The following is an 18,586-nucleotide window of genomic DNA, read 5'->3' as shown; positions in this document are numbered from 1 at the left end:
TAATTTAGCATAGGTAAGGGGAGGTTAAAAGGGCTCTCTTGGGCTGCCGGCAGATTCTGAGCTACTCTGGGGGCTGTTTCGCAATCGAGAGGCACAGTGCAAAACCAGATGATGCACTGAGGAATGCAGGGAAAAAAAAAAGAAGACGGGGGAACAGCTTTTTTGTTTGTTTGTTTCTCTGAAGAATGGGCAGTGAGATGACACTGTTTCGCAGCTCAATTATCACCGGCTTTAGGGATTTCTGAAACGCCCTTACTGCGGGATGCAGTGGCCTTTGCACCAGGAACTCCCTGGGGAGTGAAGACATCTGCCTTGCTTGTGCCTGCGCTGCTGGTGTCTGCCCTTTGGGACTGTCCAGCACAGAGCGAGGGGCAGCTCGCGGGGAGCAGGCTGTGCAGCTAGCCAGTTTTAGCACAGGAGGGAAGGCACCGACCTACCCTAACACATTCGAGCATCAGCGATGGGCAGCGGGGGACAGCTCAGAGGAGAGCATGTCCCAAGGGCATGGTTGCAATCCCTAAGGGAGCAGCTCCTGCCCAGCACACTTCCACTCCCGTGCACCAGGAGCAAGCAGACGAGGCTAAACCAAGCCCCAGGGGCTGGCACAGCGACCAGCTCTCTTTGGAGAGTGACTTCTGCTCAGCTGGGTGGTTTAGGCAGGGGGGAGATGGCCTGCGGGGCTCCCTCCCTCCTCACCATCCTCTCTTCACACTGTACAGGAGTCCCTGTCCCACCGGTGGCAGAGGGACCGCGCGGACCCCAGTGGCTGCTCTCAAAGCCACCACCACTCAACCCTGGCCACGCAACTCATCTGGCAAGCCAGGGAAGTCCCCTGGGAGCGAGGGGTGGCTCACCCGGCACATGAAATCCAGCAGCGTGGCGGTGATGGCAGGGTGAGGCTTCATGGAGTGGTGCATCACGAGAATGGCAGGCTCTGGAAGGAGAGAGCAGGGAGCACCGTGCTGAGAGCCCAAAGACACCAACACCCTCCTCTCCCCCCCCACCTGCTACCCTGCTGCCCCCCCAGTGCAGAGGGAACCCCCTTCTTTTGGCTCCTCTGCACCCCTGCCCTCATCCAGCTCCTAAATAACATTTGGGCTTCAAGCAGCAGGCACGAAGCAGGTTCCCCGTGGGCGGGAGCAGGGCTCTACCAGTCCCTGCTCACGTGCCCCAAGCCCGGGGACAGCCCTGCAGCCAGGCACGCAGGGACGGACACGCTGGGGCTGGCCACTGACCCTGGGGAAGAGGCTTGCTGCTGCCACGTGGCAAAAGCCACAATGGAAGGGGGCTCCGACAAAGCAGCTCCCCTGCAAGCTGCCAGACCCCAGGAGTTCAGGGCAGGGGAGGGAACTGATGCTCTTTGGAAATAATCTGTCGGGCTTTCCCCACCAGATCCCACCGCCTCCACCAGCTCCGGAAGCCGTTAACCCCTTCTTTGACCCCTGCCCGTTCAGAGATGGGCTCCCCGCAGAGTACCTATATTCATGATGCTGTCCTTCTCGGGGTTGAAGAAGAGCCAGTCATAGAATAGGGCCAGTTTGGCATTCGAAGCAGCAACGTTGGACTAGAGAAGAAAAAAAAAAATCAATTAGTGAGTGCTGAGCACCGCTCTCTGCACACCCGAGGTGCCAGGCCCTGCTGCTGCGCGGGGAGGGGCAGCGATGCTCTTCCCACCACCAGCACAAGGCAGGGCTGGCTCCAGCTCCCCCGGGCACCTGCTGCTGCTCTGGGTGGGTTTTCAGACCGGGTGGGAAATTCCTGGAGAAACCTGCCTGCTTTGAAGGCAGCTCCAGCCAGAATAAGCAGAGCAGCAGAGGGTAAGGCAGCCCCGAGACCGAGAGATACCAGCCACGTGCTCTGCCTGGCTACAACCTGCAGTGGTGCTGAACTGGACTCCGCGTCTCGTTTGGCCTTATCTGCCACGTGCTCATGGGCACAGCAACCGCCTCCTCTCCAGCTTCTGCCGTTTGACAAGTGCTGCAGAGCGCAGTGCTGGCTGGGATAAGGAACGACTGGCTGGGAGGAGGGAGCAGGGGCGATCGAGGCTGTAGGGAGGCCTCGGGCTGCATGTGCTCTCTCATCCTGCTTTAACTGTAGAGGCCTCCAAGATTCGTCCAGGCACAAAACAAAGTGCGTGACAAGTTAGAAGTGAGACGGTGAAGTTTATGCTGGGAAAGCCAATCCCAAAGGCTCCACCATGCAGCAGAGCCAGGACTGGAATGCAGAGCCCAGAACAAAGACCGATGTCCTAATCGCTGCTCTGCAACTCTCCTCCAGCCCAGCCAGCAAAACCTAATCCCAATCTCCCCAACAGCTTTCAGCATCAGCAGGTTACCCTCCCCTTGCAGGGAAGGGATCCCACGCAGTTACGTGACTCGCTCTCAGGCTTGGCTGGAGTTTGGGAACTAGAGATTACTGCTGGAAAAACGTGCTCCCCGAGCTGCCGCGCGGCAGAAGGAGCCGAGGGTGCCTCTGGCCCGCAGGACTCACCGTGCAGGTGGTGAGCAGCCACCCGATGATGGCCCAGCGCGGGAGGATGTCGGAGCTGAGCACCTCGTTGGAGGGGTGGACCACGCCACAGATGTAGCGTATGAGGTCGCAGCGCAGGGACTGGCTGTCGGGGGTGGACAGGTACTGCCGCTGAAACCAGTCCTGGTACCGCTTCTGCTGGCCGAACCGCACCTGGAGGGGAAGGGAAAGACACAGGTTTTTTCTCAGAGCTCAGGGAAAGTTTAGAAAAACCGCCAGAACCACCAACGGGCTCGTCTGCCATCCTGAAAGCTGCCTCTTTTGGCAGGCTCCCCTTCACGCCCTGCTCCCCACCAGCCCCATGTTGGCAGCATCTTCAGAGAGCACGAGGAAGCAAAGGGGCCATTGTGCAGCGCGCCGCCGCCTCCAGCCAAGCGGACGGGACCACACGCCCCGCGCGCAGCACGCGGCGCAGCCCGGCGAGGGGGGAGCAGCCCTGCCTGGCGTGCGAGCGCAGATAAGGGTTAACCCCCGTGCTGTCGCAGCGCAGCTCCTGGCCTCTCTCGAACAGCACTGCTGTTGTCAGAGCTCTGATAACCCACCGCATCGCAGCCATTCAGAGAAAGCGCTTGCCTTGGAAAGCGGCCAGCCAGGAGCAATGTTCCCCTGCAAAGCCGTTTTGTGCCTTTTAATGAATACCAGGGATGTCTCGGGCCCAGCTACATCAGCTCCTGCCGGGCAGTCTTTCCTCCTCTTTCCTGGCCATTAGATGCCAGAAGCAAAGAACACTTGCACCAGCCCCGGACAGCCCTTTCCTTTTAGCTGCTTGCACCATTTCACCCTGCAGAAACCTTCCCTGCTGAACCGTGGCAGCAGCAGGCGTGGGTATTCTGCTCCCTCTCCCCAAGTAGGAACGGGGCTGGTGCAGGGTGGACCCGTCAGGGACGAGTGCCCTCCTCCCCCGTGCTGGCGCAGGACCCCGAGCGAGTGCGAGGGACTCACCCGCGAGGTCATGAAGAGCAGCTTGGTCTCCATGTCGGGAGTGAGGCGACATGCCAGGAATTTGCGAGAAGTCCTCGACTGGAGGAGCTGCAGGACACCTGGGGAGAGACAGACAGGGGTCAGCGTCTGCACAGACCCACGGATGGCACCGAACGGGATCTGCGTGGGGTTTTACCAACGTCCTCAGTGGGGTCAGGTCAGAGCATTAAGCTCTGTTTCCCTATGGCCATAAGCACTGGAAAGAGATCGTGATTTTGGCTTGAAAGGTCTACTAAAACATCTCCTGTCCAGAGATCAGTGGGGACATCAGTGATCAGAAGGCAGGGGCAAGATCTGGGTGAGGAAGCCCGGACACCAAGGTGCAAGCTATAACCACCACAGTACATCTCCCGTATCTTGCCAGGGAGCACAAAGATGACCTTAGACTTGTCCCTGCCACTCGTCCCACCCCAGCTGATGGCTTCAGATGGAGCAGTTGGCACCAAAAAGCAGGGCTGGCATAAAAGAGCGCACATCCAGGGCTCTGCCAGCATCTAAGCCCAGCTCCTCCCCTGGTGTAAAGGCGCCCAGATGTGAAGATGAAGACCAGACATAAGAAAAAAAAACCTCGTGCGTAAAGAACAGAGCTGGGGGAAGGCAGAAGGGGAGGCTGCAAAAGCCACTCATCATTCCCGGGCAGCTGGAAGAGGAGGAATTTATGACCTGAGCAGAGAGGCTTTGCTGCCGCTCGACAAGACCTGAAGGATTTACAAGGCCACCAGCTCCGCCGCAGACAGGCGGGCGCCGGGGATGCTGCACGCACGAGGTGCGCTTCGCCCTCCCCGTTTGGGGGCTTTCTCCGCACCACGCAGCCAGGTCACACCTAGGGGACGGGTAGGGGGAAGCTTCGGAGCAGGGAGCATGGCTGGCAGCTCCTGCAGAGCTCAGGGAAAGGCTGGAGCAAGCTGCGCGGCAGGGGAAGGGAGCCGCAGGAACACCTCACCGGTGAAAAGCTCCCGGCACGACGTCCCTCGGAGGGACGGATCCTGAGCCTGGAGCCTCCCGCCCCGCTCGGTGCTGCTGGGCTCGGGCCCCAGCCACGGGAGCGCGGAGCTCAGCGAGCCTGGCTTGGATCAGAGCAGCACGGAGCCGAGCACATGTGCTGGCAGCTGCTCGAGCTAACAGCCACCTCGCAGAGCAATTACGGCAGGCTCTCAGCAGGTGGCAAGAGGGCAAAGAATAAGTCCTAGGAAAAAGGCACTGCAGGGGAATTATTTTGGGGAGCGGGCTCTGAAGCACGAGTGAGGCGCAGGCGTTGTCTCGGCTTTATGGATCATGCCCGGGCGTTGTCTCACCTTTGTGCATCATCAGGCAATGCCCCTGGCTGGTGGCGGTGGTGTCAAACAGGAGAAAAACAGAACCACGGGAGAAAGGGCAAAAGCCGTGGGGAATTTGCTGCTTGTCAGCAGAATATGAGTCAGGAGCACCGACACCAGCCCCGGCTTAGGGATTATTTTGCTGGGTCATTAGCGTGGCTAGAACTGCACCAAAAAATCAGGAAACAGCCCTGATGAGCGCCCTGGACAGATCAGATTCTGCTTGAAGCCCCCCAAGCCGGCTGTGGGGTCCTCCGCAGGATGGGGAGGAAAAGCCCAGAGGCTGCTGCTGTGCACAGCCAGGAAGAGCTCGCTTCTCCCTGCCGCACCCACGGCTGCAAGGCCACGGGTAAATGCCACTGCTCCACAGCAGGAACTGCACGGAGACACGCTCAGCAGCGCGTGCACTGCCCAGGCGTGGTCTCACCTTTGTGCATCGTCGGGCAATGCCGCGGGCTGGCAGCGGTGGTGCTGAACGGGAAAAAAACAGAACCACAGGAGAAAGGGCAAAAGCCGTGGGGAGTTTGCTGCTTGTCAGCAGAGAACGAGTCGGGAGCGCTGATGTCAGCCCCAACGCATGGATTGCTTTGCAGGGTCATTTGGTTAAAACTGCAGCAAACCAGGAAAATCACCCTGACCGCTGCCCCTACCAGCGTGGGAAGGGAGAGAAGCTACAGAGATGCTCGCTAGATGCCCCAGGACGCTCCAAAAGCATGAGCAGCTACGAAGATTCAGACAGAATTGGGAATGCTTCTAGTAGAAAGGCTTCGGGAAGAAGAGGCAGGGCTGAGCCTCCCTTCAGGCAAGACAAGGTCTCTTCTGCCTCCGTGAGCCCCACGAGCCACCTCCGATACCCAGAAAGGAGAACTCGGTCCCTGCAGCCCTTCAGCTGGCAAGCCTCAGCAGAGACCGGCCATGACAGGAGAGGTTCTGGAGATGGAGAAGAAGCCAGAGACCGCAGAGCTTAAGGAGCATTTAATCAAACGATGCGCTGCGAGTTTCCCTGAGCATAATCTGAGACCTTTAAAGTGATGCTAACACGGCCCCTGAGAGGAGAGCAGGCACTGGGGGTGGGGAAAAACACTTTAAAGCCCCGTTTCCAAAGACTCCCTCGAATTGCTGCAGACAGATAATGATGTGACAGCCCCTAGTGAAGTGAATAATTTATAGCTATAAAAATTATAAATGTAACACTCTCTCCATCACATCTATTTTACCCCAGACTATGCAGAGTGCTTCACAGCTGCGTGTTTGACACACCTAGAGTGGAAAGCTACTGGGAGAAATGAAATCCCATTTAGAAAGTGTCAATCGCTGCATCTTCTGGGCTTCTTGGTTTAAAGCTACGGAGGTTCCTTGAGGTCTCTTCTGGAGAGTCTGAAGAACTCAGACACTTTATATCTCTGGGCTTCTGCTTCACCTCAGCTTATAAATCAGTTGATCAAGAAAACTAATTACGGAAGTGTGAAGTCCAGAACCGGCAGTACGATTCCATGACTGCTGTTGTGGCCCAGCTGCATTCCTGTGATTTGTCCACCTCAAACCGCCTGTTCTTCAAAGCTCCTTGCAGCCAGTGGAAAGCTGCTTTTGGAGGCATCTCCTTCCAGTCAGCAGCGAGAAGAGGCTCTGCAAACAGCCACGTGGGCCCCGACACCGACGGAGGTGGGATCACACGGGGTAATTATAGCTCCCCCTGCACGCTCTGCTCTAAGAGAGCATCTGGGAAGAACCCCCACGCCCAGCCTGTTTTGCTTCGTAACGGACTGACAGCGGCGTCAGCAGCCTGCCAAAGGCACACGGGGTGGCTCAGGGCTACTGGGGACACGGCAGGGGCTGTTCCCTGCCCGCGGGCAGGGCAGGACGGATCCGGCCGCCCCTTCGGCCCTGCCTACCTGTGAACTGCGCGCTGAGGACCTGCGGGTTGTGGATGATGTCCTTCCAGAGCTGCTCAAACTCCGGTATCCTTGCGACGTTCTGCAGGAGCCGCACGAGGTCACGGCCGACCATGAAGCAGTCCATGAACTGGGGAAAGAAGAGGAAAAAGCCTCACCGAGTGTTTACCTGCTCCCAAGCAGGGGGAAGGCGCTGGGGGGGTGGGTGGGAGGAGGGGAAGGGAGGAACACTCAGTCCTTCAACCTCACCGCCGGCTCCAGATGATTCACTCTTTGCACAATATCTACACTCCTGCCCCTGGCAGCCTGCCCCTCTTTTGAAGTTAGTAGGTTCTGAGAGGCAGGGTGACAGGCGGGAAGGTCAACGGCTATTTTAAAATGTTCCCTCTCTTGCAAAGCAAACAATCAGCCCATAAATCTGACATTTTGTCTCCAGGACCGCAGCCAGTCTCTGAAGCTCCGACTTCGCGCTTGGTCCTTCTTGCCCAGCGAGGAGGAAGGGGAGAGCGGGCAGCGCGTCGGATGGGAGCAGCAGGGACCTCGCAGCCCGCAGGGCGAGGATGCTGAGCCCAAGGACGCCAGCCAGCACCTGGTGCTGGTGGCTTCTCCTGCACAGGATGGACTAAGGGTGGCCCGGAGCTGGCTATCATGTTCTCCACCAGCCTGCGAGGCCACCAGCTGCCTCCCTAAGGGAGGAGCTGATATTCCTGCGGCTATTTTAAGCCCTGACAACCACCGAGGCACCACAGCAGCAGCAAGGGAACGGTTTCAAACCTTGTGGCCCGAATAGAACAGACTGGAACGAGGCAGCCTACTCAAAATGGTTCAAAAGCTGTTCACAGCCTGCGCTGGGAACAAACCAGGCGCCGGTGCCAGCAGGGTGCACGCTGGGGTGACCCCGAGGAGCCAGCAGGTCTCAGGCTCCCAGCTTTTCCTATCCAAGCATGGCACGAGGAGCACAGGCAGCGCCACGCGCGCAGGCACAGACACCCCAGGGAGCCAGGCCTCCCCTCCCAGCCATCCCCCAGTTCGCTCACCCGTTCGCGGAGGAGGGAGATGCAGAAATCCACCTCCTTCTGGCGGAGCACCTGGAGCTGAGACGTTCCGTGGTGGTCCACGATGAGCCGCAGGTACGTGTACACTGCCATCGCTATCAAGATGCTGCTTTTCAGTACCCACTCTCTGTCAGAGGAAGGAAAAAAAAAAAACACAAAACATTTTCAGCCACATCTTAGAGGGAACCACGACAAGAAATTATATACAGCGAGACAGACCGAGGCCAGAAGAAACCAAGCACTGAGGAAAGGAGCAAGGGCAGGGACTCCAGCCTGGAGAACGTTCACCCACTGACTGCCCTCCACAACCGGCTCCGTGTCAGCTCTCGCTACGCTTTGGGCCACCCCTTCCTCCCACGTGGAGGGTCCCATTGCAGTCTGCCGGCCGGGGGCTCGGACCCAAGCTCTCTGGCAGGGTGGCAGACACACACAGGAGCTGCTGGGTTAGATTTCCAGGGCCACGGAGGTGCTCACAGCCACAACAAGCTGAGCTATTTGCAACTGCAAACGATAACGTGCTCAGGGGTGAGCACAGGGAGCAGCTCCATGAACACTCGGCCTCGACGCTAGCACTGCCTGCCACAGGAGCATCTCCTTTCATCCCTGCAGCCATCCAGCACCGAGCAAGACACAAGGCAGCAGGACGAGCTACAAAGGACCTTCCCACAGGGGCAGGGCTCCACGCTGCCTTCCTCAACGGGCTGCTCACGAAGCAGGTGCCTCGCACACAGCTGAGGCATGTGGCGCTGCCAAGCAGAAAGCCACCCCTTGTGCTGCCCGAGGGGAGAGACAGCACGGCAGCAGGGATGCAAGGAAGTCAGCACTTGTTCCTTTTCCTTGGCCGGAGCAGCACGTGCACCTCGGGCAACGCATGAAGAGCTGCTGCTGCCCCACCTCAACCACCCGGCAGCACGGGGGGCAGAAGGAAAAGCACAGCCGCGACTACGGGGATGCCGAAATGACAAAAGGAGAGAGCTGGGGAGATGTGCTGATTTGCAAGAGGACGGATCTAGCTACGTAGAGAAGGTCTGGAAACCACACCAGGACAGACAGCACAGCACAGGAATCCATCGCCCTCGGAGCAGGACAGAGGCGAGGGGACGTGGCGAGCCTCGCCAGCAGCACGAGTGCCTACAGGCACGGTCGTACTCCACTTCTGCGCCCTCGGAGGGCAAGGCGGCTCACGGAGCAGTGCTCCGGAGGCTTTCTGCAAGCAGATTTGTTTCCCAGTTGTATGGGCGGGTGCCACAGCCCTGCTCCCCTGGCAGAGCGCGGCCGCCAGCCGCCGCGGCTCCCGCGAGCGCCCTGCCCGCTGGGTGTGCCGCGTTCTCGCTCTCCCTTATCTAACTGCAACAATAAATACTCTCGGTCCATAAAAACGACCGAGTCAGCCTGGCTGTTTGCGCTGGATGCCAGGAACGGTCCAGGCCGGCTCGCTGCCTCCCGCGTGATGGATAACCCGCAGCATCTCCCGGCTCAGCCAGCCGTAAATCAGAGCCCCGCAGGAGTGCCACCGCCGCGTGTGGCAGCTGCACCGCCACCGCCACCTGAAGAGACACCAGCCCGGTGGCAAATGAGTCAGCTGCCCTAAATCACCGGAGGGAGCCTGGGAAGACATGACAAGTGTTTGCTTTCCCAGGCTCTTCTCGCTGCATCGAGCTGGCTGCGAGGAGCTGATTAATTAAGCGGCCGGGCGGCGTGGCCGGGCGGCGCTGCGCGAGGTTACGTCTAGGGAGGATGTGGGAGTAATTAAGGCCGGGATCCCGGGGGCTGTCAGGTCAGCGTCTCCCCCTTTTCCCAATGAGAGCTGCGCAGAAAAGAAAAACGCTGTCAAAGGGGGGGAGTCAGAAGCCACCCACAGCCCCAGGATTCACCGATCGGGCAGGCAGAGAAGATGAAAACGCTTGGGGGAAGCGCTGCGCTCGCGCAGCCGTTAGCAGCGAGCAGCGAAATTAGCGGCTGGCTTCCGAGAGGGAGCGGAGTGGCCTCCCCTCCAGTGCGGGCAGTGCTTGAACAGCAGCTTTGTTGTTACTGGTTTTAATTAAACCAAGCACTCAACACTCTGAATGTGGAATCAGATCTTCACATGCGTGGCTTTAATTAAAGCTCTGCCTTCCCCCTGATCAAAGGGCATAAATCCCCGCGGAGAGCTGCAGGTTCTCCTCTGGGCTCGCTCCCAGGCCTCAGCTCTCCTCGTGCAGGGTTTCTGAGCTGCTGCAGGATGATCCCCGGGCACTCCAGCAGCACCTTCAGCAGGGGCCGAGCCTTTCCCTTCCACATCTGCTCCTGTCAGACTCCTTCAGTGATCGAGCCCAGCTAGCACTTAGTGCGCTGGGCTGTCTCCTGCAGACCCAAGGCCAGATGTGGACTCGGATCACCAGCGAGAAGCTGTTTCTCCTCCAGTCCAGCTGTTTGCAGTTATTTGTTTGCAAGGCAAAAGCTGTAACGTGCTTTGGCGAGACAAGCAGAGCATCGGGGATGTTCCGAGGCGCGGACTGGCAGCAGCGAGCAGCAGCAGAGCACGGCGAGACCACGTTAAGAGCGGGTAAAGCTTGGAAGCAGCTGGGAATGGAAGAGCTGAGCTTAGCACGAAGGGATCCGGGGAAATGCTGCCAAGGAGCAAAGGTCAGAGAAGGCCAGGAGATCTCGGAGGGTCTCTCCACGCTTCCTACAGCGAGCCCGCACAGCGGGGCACTAGATGGCACTCACGGCAGCACGCATCGGCACAGCTAATCCCGGAGACAAATCACCAGGACTGTTAGCCGTGGCCAAATAAATGCTTTAACAACTTGATTGTTAACCACAGTAATAAGCGATTTGAGGAGAATCGCTGCTATTATAGACAGCGCTTGGTGAAAAGCTATAGGCTATTTAAAAATAATCACTCTGCCCAGTTGAGGGCTGCAGCTAGGAATTCTGCTTATCATCAATTAGCTGCTGCTTTGCCAACAAAGGACAATGCAGAGCCCACAGGACAATACTTCCCAGATGGCTTGTCCCCAACAAATTAAAGTTGCAGCCCCAACGAAGCAGGAGCTGTTTAAACACAGGAAGCTTTTTGGGCAATTAACTCTGTCCTACTCCTGCGAAAGGAACACCTCCCCCGCAGCTCAGGAAACGCAGGAAGAAAATATTCCTGGGATGCTGCTCGGGGGCCACGCGTGCTCCTCCGCACGCCGGGTGCTGCCGTGGCACGGCCCAGGTGCCGCACGCTGCGGCACGGCCGTGTCCTCGTGCAACGCCCGCGGGAGGCTGCGGGACAGGCACCAGCCTGGGCAGAGCGTCTCATCTGACGTGGCACGCAGCCGCTCTCCAAACCCCACGGAGGTTTGCTAACGGCAGGACTTGAGGACGCCCTCCCACACACAACCTGCAGCAGGAGGGCTTTGAGAGCGAGGGATTCGTGGCACAGCCTGGCAATGTGCTTGGTGACACGTTAAGGGAACGCAGGGGTCTTTTGCGCAGGAAACCCCATCAACGCACTCCCACCCGGGCTCGTGCTGCAAGTGCTGCTCCCAACCCTGCCTCTCGTGCACGGGGCAGGACGACAAACCCTCCTGGCCGCCAGGCGAGGCGCGCGCTCACCCGCGTAACGCCCAGCCGCCACTCTCCTGACGGCACCAGCCTCCGCCAGCGCCTCCCGAGCACCGTACCTTTGCTCCGTCAGGATCTCCAGGACGTTCTCGGCCAGCCAGATGTTCTTCGCAGTCACATCCCCACCTGAAAGTGGAAAAACAATACGGGAGAGAAAAAACAGTCGGATTAACGGTGTGGTGGTGCTGCTGGATTCAGCTGGACCACCGACGGCTTCAGTGCCTGTACCCCCAGCAAGGAGAAGCTAATTAAGGGCTCTGGAGCACATCCTGCTGTCTGCTCCTACTCTGCCCGCTGCACACGCTTGGCTGTTCCGAGATGTACTGATAGCGTGTTTATAAGTGCAGCAGGCTGGCTTTCTGTTAGGGGATCAGGGGGGTCTTTACTGCAATCTTGCAGAAGAACTGGAATAGGGAGTCAGGAATTATCCTTTCTGGAAAGCAGAGGAGAAGCCAGAAAGGGGTGAGATTCAGTAGCTGGGAAAAACAAAACTAAACAAAAACACATTCCCAGCTGCTGAGCCTACAACAGGGACACAGCATCTGCAAAGAACACCCGAGCTGTCCAGCGAAGGCCAGGTGTCAAAGCAGAGTCTCGCCCTCTCAGCGTGGCCCTTCGGCACGAGGCTGGAGCCCGTGGCCAAGGCCACGAGGAGCGGAGGGCCTCCTGCGGCGGGGGCACAGCGAACTGCTAGAGCAGGCAGGCCAAAACAACGGGGTCACAACAATTAAGGCATCGTAAACGCAGTGAGAAGCGAGACTGCGGCGTCCTTCCAGAACAGCAGGGGCCCTGAACGGGGAGGTGTAAGCAAGGGGAAACAAGGGATGCCTTCACCGATGGGTTTTTAAATGCTCTGTTTACGCTGCGACGACAGGGCCAGGACAGCTTGGCTCCCGCTCAGGACTCTGTCCCCTCCCTCCCCGTTCTTCCTCCCCTGAAGAGCAGACCTAGCAATTTCCAATCCAGGCTGCCCAGCCCCGCGTCACGGGCACACACAATAAAAACACAATGTCAGGTTTTATGGTGGGACGTTAATTCCCCCACAGTGGCCAGCACCAGGGCTGAGTAGGGAACACGGAAGAGGCACCGTTCCTGTGAATCCGGAAAGGCGTGTGTGCGCGCACGAGTGTGGGGTGCTCACACCAGGCCCGGTGGGAACACGCTACAGGCTTCCATACAGGCAGCCCCAGCTCCCTGCGAGAGCTACTGACTTTACACTGCATCTCCGATGAGTTACACGGCTCTTGTCATCGCACAGGTCAGAGCGGGGACCAGGGATGATGCCGGTGCTCGTGTGCGGCGTGACAGGGTGAAAGCTGGCAGCAGCAGCAACCAATTCGCTTCCTGTTCCAGCATTTGCCAGAAGCCTCCTGGCTCTCTGTGATTCACTCCTCGTAGAGGGTGTTGGGAGCAACAGGCTCGTGAGGGTTTATCCTCTGCTCCATCCTTCCTGGAGAGATTTCCTCACCAGACAGGTTGGGGCAGGCTGAGCACCTGCCAGCGAGCTCTGCTCCTGCCTGTCCCGGGTCCTGCGACGCGGGAAGCCCGTCCGGACCTGGCCGCGCAGCAGCCCGGGCTCTGGCTCCGATTCCAAGCGCAGCACACCACGAGCCCTGCTGCGTGCCCAGCCTGCTGGCACGAGCAGGCGGACGCAGGCAGATCCCGCTGCCTGGGAGCACGGAACCCACCTGCGATCTGCTTCATGAAGGTCATGCAGACGCCGTCCGCGCCAAGCACGCCGCTCTTCACCAGCTCCCGCAGCAGCCACACCAGCTGGAGGGGGGGAAGAGATGAGCGCAGGTTCTGCCAGACCCTCCCACGACACCTCCCCACAGCACCCTGGGTGCCCCTGTGGCAAACGCCACCACCACCCCGTATTTCCCTTCCACGATGTGGAGCAAAGGAGCTTGTCCCCAAGCCCCCCCAGCTCCAACGCCCTCTGCTCGTCCTCTGCCAGGCTGGCACGAGGAGGGGGGCTCTGGGGAGAAGACCTCTCCTCACCTGGGTCCGACACGTGTCCTGCAGCTTCAGGTACTTCTCCATGAGGATCTGGTTGATCTTGTTGAGAACAATGTTCATGCCATCTCGGCTCACCAGTGCCAAGTCCCGGTAGCACTGCAGCAGAGGATGGCAGGAGATGGTTACAGATAAGGGACCACAATGGAAAACATACCGTTGTTTTTTTTTTTTTTTTTTTTTTTAAATCAAAACCTGATTAGATAACAGCAAATAAATTGATCTCAGGGGAGGAGGAACATCAAAGGCAGGCAGGCTCCGTGGCGTGACCTGAATCAGCATCCCAGGGCCAGGCCAGGCCGAGCTAATAATCCTCCGGGGCATTACAAATGACAGCTGGATGCGCTGGGTTTAGCCCCGGGGGCCAAAGGTTTCGCACTCCAGAACAGACCCCGTCGGGTGGCTCACAACAACCTCCCCCGTCCCCTCATCCCAGCCCTCCCCGGGCTCTGCCACGGCTCCGGAGAGACCAATACCAGAGAGGAAAGACAGCCAACGGTCCTTGGGAAGGATCAATGAATAAACAGTCCCATCGAGATAGGGCGAGGAAGGACCTTATCGGCCAGCGGCCAGGAAAAATGCTGGCCAGAGAGCAAAGGTGCTGGCTCTCCCTTCCCCTCTGGTCAGGGCAGCAGGGGGTGGAGGGCGCCGAGGAAGTAATTTGCTAAGTAGCTCTGAATGAATGTTAATTTGCGCCGGTAAATGTCATGATATTCCCGAGAGCAGGGGTCTGCTCTCTGCATCCTACTTTAGAGAGTTAATGAGGCCTCAAAAGATCCCTTTGATTAGGCTCCCTGTGCTCAGGCTTTCTCCCTCCCTCTTCCATAGAGAACCTTTTAAAGAAATAAAAACAAAACTACAACACCACCACCACAAATCAGAATCCGAGAGGTGCAGACTTTTTGGGGCCTCCAATTGCTTTTGCAATGCTAAAGGAGTACCTGCGAAGCAGAGCCAGACTCGGTGTCTCCGCGCAGGCTGCTACCTGGCCAGGATCAGGCATCTCCTTTGGGAGAGCAGCACATCCATCAGGGAAAACGCCTGCGAGGAGGCAGCCCGGGACACGGCCAGCCCGGGATGCCAATTCCCCCGAGCTCTGCCCAGACTCGGGGTTTTTCCTCCGTTGTTTGGAAAACGCCAGCGCTGTCAGGCCCCTGCCCTGCCTGGATCCTCCTGCTCTGCTCCGGTGCGGGGTCAGGGCGACCACCACCCGTCGCCCCTCGCCCGTCTCTCACGGGCAGGTTCGTTTCTGCGCCCGGGGGAGCAGCAGGGAGGTGAACGCTTCTCACCTTAGCAGCTTTTCTTGGCGGTCAGGAGCTTCTGCTGCGTTCAGGGAGCTCCTTTTCTGGGTCACACACCTGCCCTTTGCATTTCTGGTGGCCGTGCGGGAGGTTCAGTGCCCAACTCTGCATTTAAAGCCACTTTCAGGTCCTATGACACAGCTCAGAGCACGGATTAGCTCCCGACGGGCTGGGCTGACCCTGGCAGGCCCCAGGAGAAGGGCTGCAACGAGCAGCCAGAAGAGATGCTCCAAGGAACTCACTTCAGCGTCAGTCCCAGGAGAAGGGCATCACAACCTTGCTACCTCTGGAAGTTTGGCAGCTCTTCCTTCACCTCGCTTGCTGCAAACTTCCCCAAATGTCAACCACCGCAGAAAACCGCAACACAGCCCACACAAAGGACGCTCCCGATGCCTGCTCCAAAACACAACCAGAGGAGCACAAATCCCCTTTTATCAGCGGTCACGGCAGTGCCGCTTCACTGCTTGCTCAGACAGGTCCGACCGGACCCCCTCCTAACAGCCTCGGGCACAAGGATGGCAGCGATAATCCAAAGAAAGGTGCTCGGAGAAAAATCGTCAGGGCTCCGCTGCCGAGGGGGCGGGGAGAGGACCTGAATTTCTTGATTATTGCCAAGGCTGCAAACAATCCATCGCCTCCTCCCCGCTCTCGGCAGATCGGAGCCGCTGCTCGCGCAGGCCATTTAATTAACAGGAAGGAGCAAATGATAAATGTTTGCTTTGAATGAGGGACTGGGGGGGGGGGGGGGGGGAAGAAAACAGCCGTGGAGCGGAGGAGCGGCCCCCCCGGCAGCGGGGCCGCAGAGGCAGACGGCTGCCGGAGGAGGTGTCAGGAGCTGGGCTGCGGGGAGGGCTCCATGCCCTCTGATCCCGGAGCCGAGCGTTAATTAAAGCGAGGGGTGCCAGGCGGAGGAGGGAGACGTGACACATCGGGGGCTGGCACTTGGATATTTGAAGGCGGTCAGGCGTCCCTGCTCGCAGCTGGGGGAGTTCAGCACGGCTAAGCTCCCCCGGCTGCAGCGTCAGGGCAATGAAGGGAGTGGAGGAGGAGGAGGAGAGCTGCTTGCCCACCACCAGGGCTGGCCGCAACTTCTTCGCCCCATCGGCCAGCCGCTGGGGCAGCTCGAGCCCCCTCCCGGAAAGGGAGATGCTCTAACCAACCTCCCGGGAGGAAACGGTGGCGCCTCCAGCTCCGAGCACCAGCAGCAGCAGCCGGGGGATGGCGCGGCCACGGGGCCAGCCGAGCCCCAGCGGCGCGCGGGGGCCAGGCGCCCGCTAAGGAACGCAAGATGCCCGAGCAGATGGCACGAGATGCCTCTGCTGGCGTGCTGGGGCTGCGGCACGCGCCGCACAGCCCTGCCTGGCTTCTAGGGCAACGAGCACACGAGTACCCTTGAACGTAAACACAGCCCGCTGCAGCGGTCTTGTCTTTTTTTCTTTTTTTTTTTTTTTCTCCCCTGGGCAAACCAGCGGGCTCACGGAGGAAAGCGAAGCCTCCAGGGGTTGTGCCGGATTCAGGGCAGCACCACTTCCACAGCATCCTCGCGGGGTTTGATGCTCCCCGATGCCGCGCTCTCGTGTCACACAGAGGCCGGGAATCCTCCCCCTAGGACCAGAGCTGCAGAGGCTGCCGCAGATGACCGGGGCTGGCTGCGCTGCGCGCCCAGGACCTGTAGCTTCTTGCTGGAGGACGGGCGCAGCTCTGCCCATGGTGTGACGATTTCAGAGCTCTCTCAAGAGCCCCACAAGGTGCCCTATCTGTCAGGCAAGCGTTAACCCCTCTTGGTAGGCACGGGAGCAAAGGCAAGGAGAAAATCACCCCCAAAGCCTAGCAGAAAATCACCGACTGCCTTCCTGTCCCTGCCGTCTGGACACAGGGCAGGTGGCAACAGCAGATGACATCAGAGCCCAGCGGACTGGCAGATCCAATTACTCCCTGAGAAAAGGGCCGTGCTCCCAAGAGCAGATCTGACAAGAGCAGGAGGACCAGCCACGTCTAATTACCATGGCCATGAGCAGCGAGCGTGCCCCCAGCCTGCCGCCTCCGAGCGCGCGGGGGTGCCTGCCAGCGGCTCGGACACACGGAGCCAGACTGCTCACCCCCTGCCAGAGGAAATTGCGGAGGGGAACGCGCTGGAGAGGCTCTGCTCTGCCCCTCGCAGCGCAATTGCCACGCAGACCGAGCGCTGGAGCTGGCCGGAGTCACTCTGCCTTGGCTTCCACCGCCCCGAAGCACCTGCCCTCCGCATCCTGCGCTACCCACGTTCAGCTAATGGCGTGCGGGTGCTCCCCACCAGCTGCGGCCCTGGAGGAGAGAAGAGCATTTTATTTGGCGGCTCCCGCACCGTGCCACAGCTGCTCAGAAAGGAGATGTGCTCGGCCACGCTCTGAGCCAGCCGGGTTCAGCCTCGCTGGATTTGCGAGTCCAATGTCTTACGTCCGGTGCACGAGGCAGAATCGGGCCAGAGCCAAAGGACAGCAGGGCGGGGGACTGTGCGAACAGGCTTTAAGGAGGCAGAGCAAAACACGGCCAGAAGGAAACCCAACCTGCACCAGCACTGTGAGCAGCCGGGCCTAAAGACTCCCAGGAGAAGCGTGTTTTGCTTTCGAGATGTGATTTCAGGGGAGCAGAGCTGGAACTTCAGCGACAAGGAGCGTCCCGCCCAGCAGCGCCAAGCCAGCCGCGCGTTCTGGGAGCTGATCTGGATCCGCGGCTTCGGCAGGGAGAGCTCTGCCCTCACAGCAGTGATTAAATCAGGAGAGGATATTGCATGAGTCACCTTCGGTCCAGCGCAGCGCCAGGACTTAGAGAGCATCCCTGATGGCACGGCACGCCGCTGCACTCGCAGCAGACGCTGCCTTCCTGCCTTGAGTTCGCTTCAACCCTCTTCAGCCCTGCTCAATGCCTGGCTGCTGAAACACATCCAAACGAGGACCCCCCGGGTACCTCTTGCCACGCGCAGCCCTTCCAGCGGTGCTTTTGGTTTTCCTTTTGTGCTGCTACAACCGGGTCTGGTTCCTCCAACAGAACACCGACTGCAGCTCCCTCCCCGGGCTCCCCCATTTAGCAGCAACGCTGCCCAACCCTCCTCCAAGGTCTTCAAAACACAAAGCATTCATCTTCACGTGGGTAACTAACAGCAGTTTTAAAATCACAGTGTAGAGCAGCATTAAAAAGTTATTTAAAAATTAAACCCGGTCTGTGAAATTAACAGAAGCGACCTGCTAATATGCAATTTTCTCCAGGAACTGAACGTGTTTCTTCTCCTCGAGAGTCTAAACGATTATTTCTGTAGGCATCTACGCCCAGCCCCCAGCCCACAAATCTGTTCTGGGCCTCCAAAGGCCAGGCAGAAGCTGAGAAAGGGTTTATGGTTTCTCGAAGACTCAGTGCTCGCCTCCCACAACGAAAAACAATTAATTCTAGGGCTGCGAGAGAACCCAGCCAAGCTCCCTTCCCTGGTGGCAGCGTCTGCATTCCCCCAGCAGCAGCTGCTGCAGCGCCTGTGCCACGTGGACGTAACAAAACCAGAAATGGTCCAAGCAGAGTCATTGCCCTGCTACAATAAACAGGGCTCGGCGCTGAGGACCGCAGCCAGGCGCCTGCTGGTGTCTGCACGAGACCAAAAACCTCCCCAGAAGCACCTCTCCAGATCCCTGGCTGCCTGGAGAGCAAAAAACCCCTCGGGAAGAAACTCGCGGCGGGCGCGCGCGTGCCTTACCTTCTGCGCCTGAGCAGGTTCGGTCAAGACCAGAGTGAAAAGACCCAGGCAAATCTCCTCGTGCTGGGGGGTGCCCTTGCATATCTGCGGGAGAAAAAGCACGCGCCGCCTGTGAGCAGGTCGGGGGATGTCAGAGGAAAGCAACGAGGGGAGGGAAACCTCCCTCGAGGCTGCGCAACGG

The 18,586-nt window shown here is 59.0% G+C and overlaps 1 protein-coding gene across 3 annotated transcripts in view; it reads right to left on the bottom strand.

Moving 5' to 3' along the window:
* The window catches only part of INTS3 (integrator complex subunit 3), a 39,224-nt gene that overhangs the window by 16,832 nt on the left and 3,806 nt on the right, over positions 1 to 18,586 (bottom strand). For all 3 annotated transcript variants that reach the window (XM_066985946.1, XM_066985947.1, XM_066985948.1), the window contains exons 3-12: positions 18,406 to 18,489; positions 13,369 to 13,482; positions 13,056 to 13,140; positions 11,427 to 11,493; positions 7,756 to 7,900; positions 6,719 to 6,848; positions 3,472 to 3,569; positions 2,491 to 2,682; positions 1,477 to 1,564; positions 855 to 934 (exon numbers count right to left, since the gene is read on the bottom strand). In XM_066985946.1, the coding sequence (XP_066842047.1) occupies positions 855 to 934; positions 1,477 to 1,564; positions 2,491 to 2,682; positions 3,472 to 3,569; positions 6,719 to 6,848; positions 7,756 to 7,900; positions 11,427 to 11,493; positions 13,056 to 13,140; positions 13,369 to 13,482; positions 18,406 to 18,489 (1,083 nt within the window). The remainder of the gene's footprint in view (positions 1 to 854; positions 935 to 1,476; positions 1,565 to 2,490; positions 2,683 to 3,471; positions 3,570 to 6,718; positions 6,849 to 7,755; positions 7,901 to 11,426; positions 11,494 to 13,055; positions 13,141 to 13,368; positions 13,483 to 18,405; positions 18,490 to 18,586) is intronic.

This window comes from Anser cygnoides, chromosome 33 (genome assembly GCF_040182565.1).
Source record: "Anser cygnoides isolate HZ-2024a breed goose chromosome 33, Taihu_goose_T2T_genome, whole genome shotgun sequence".
NCBI lineage: Eukaryota > Metazoa > Chordata > Aves > Anseriformes > Anatidae > Anser > Anser cygnoides.
This window is presented reverse-complemented; position numbering and strand designations above follow the sequence as displayed.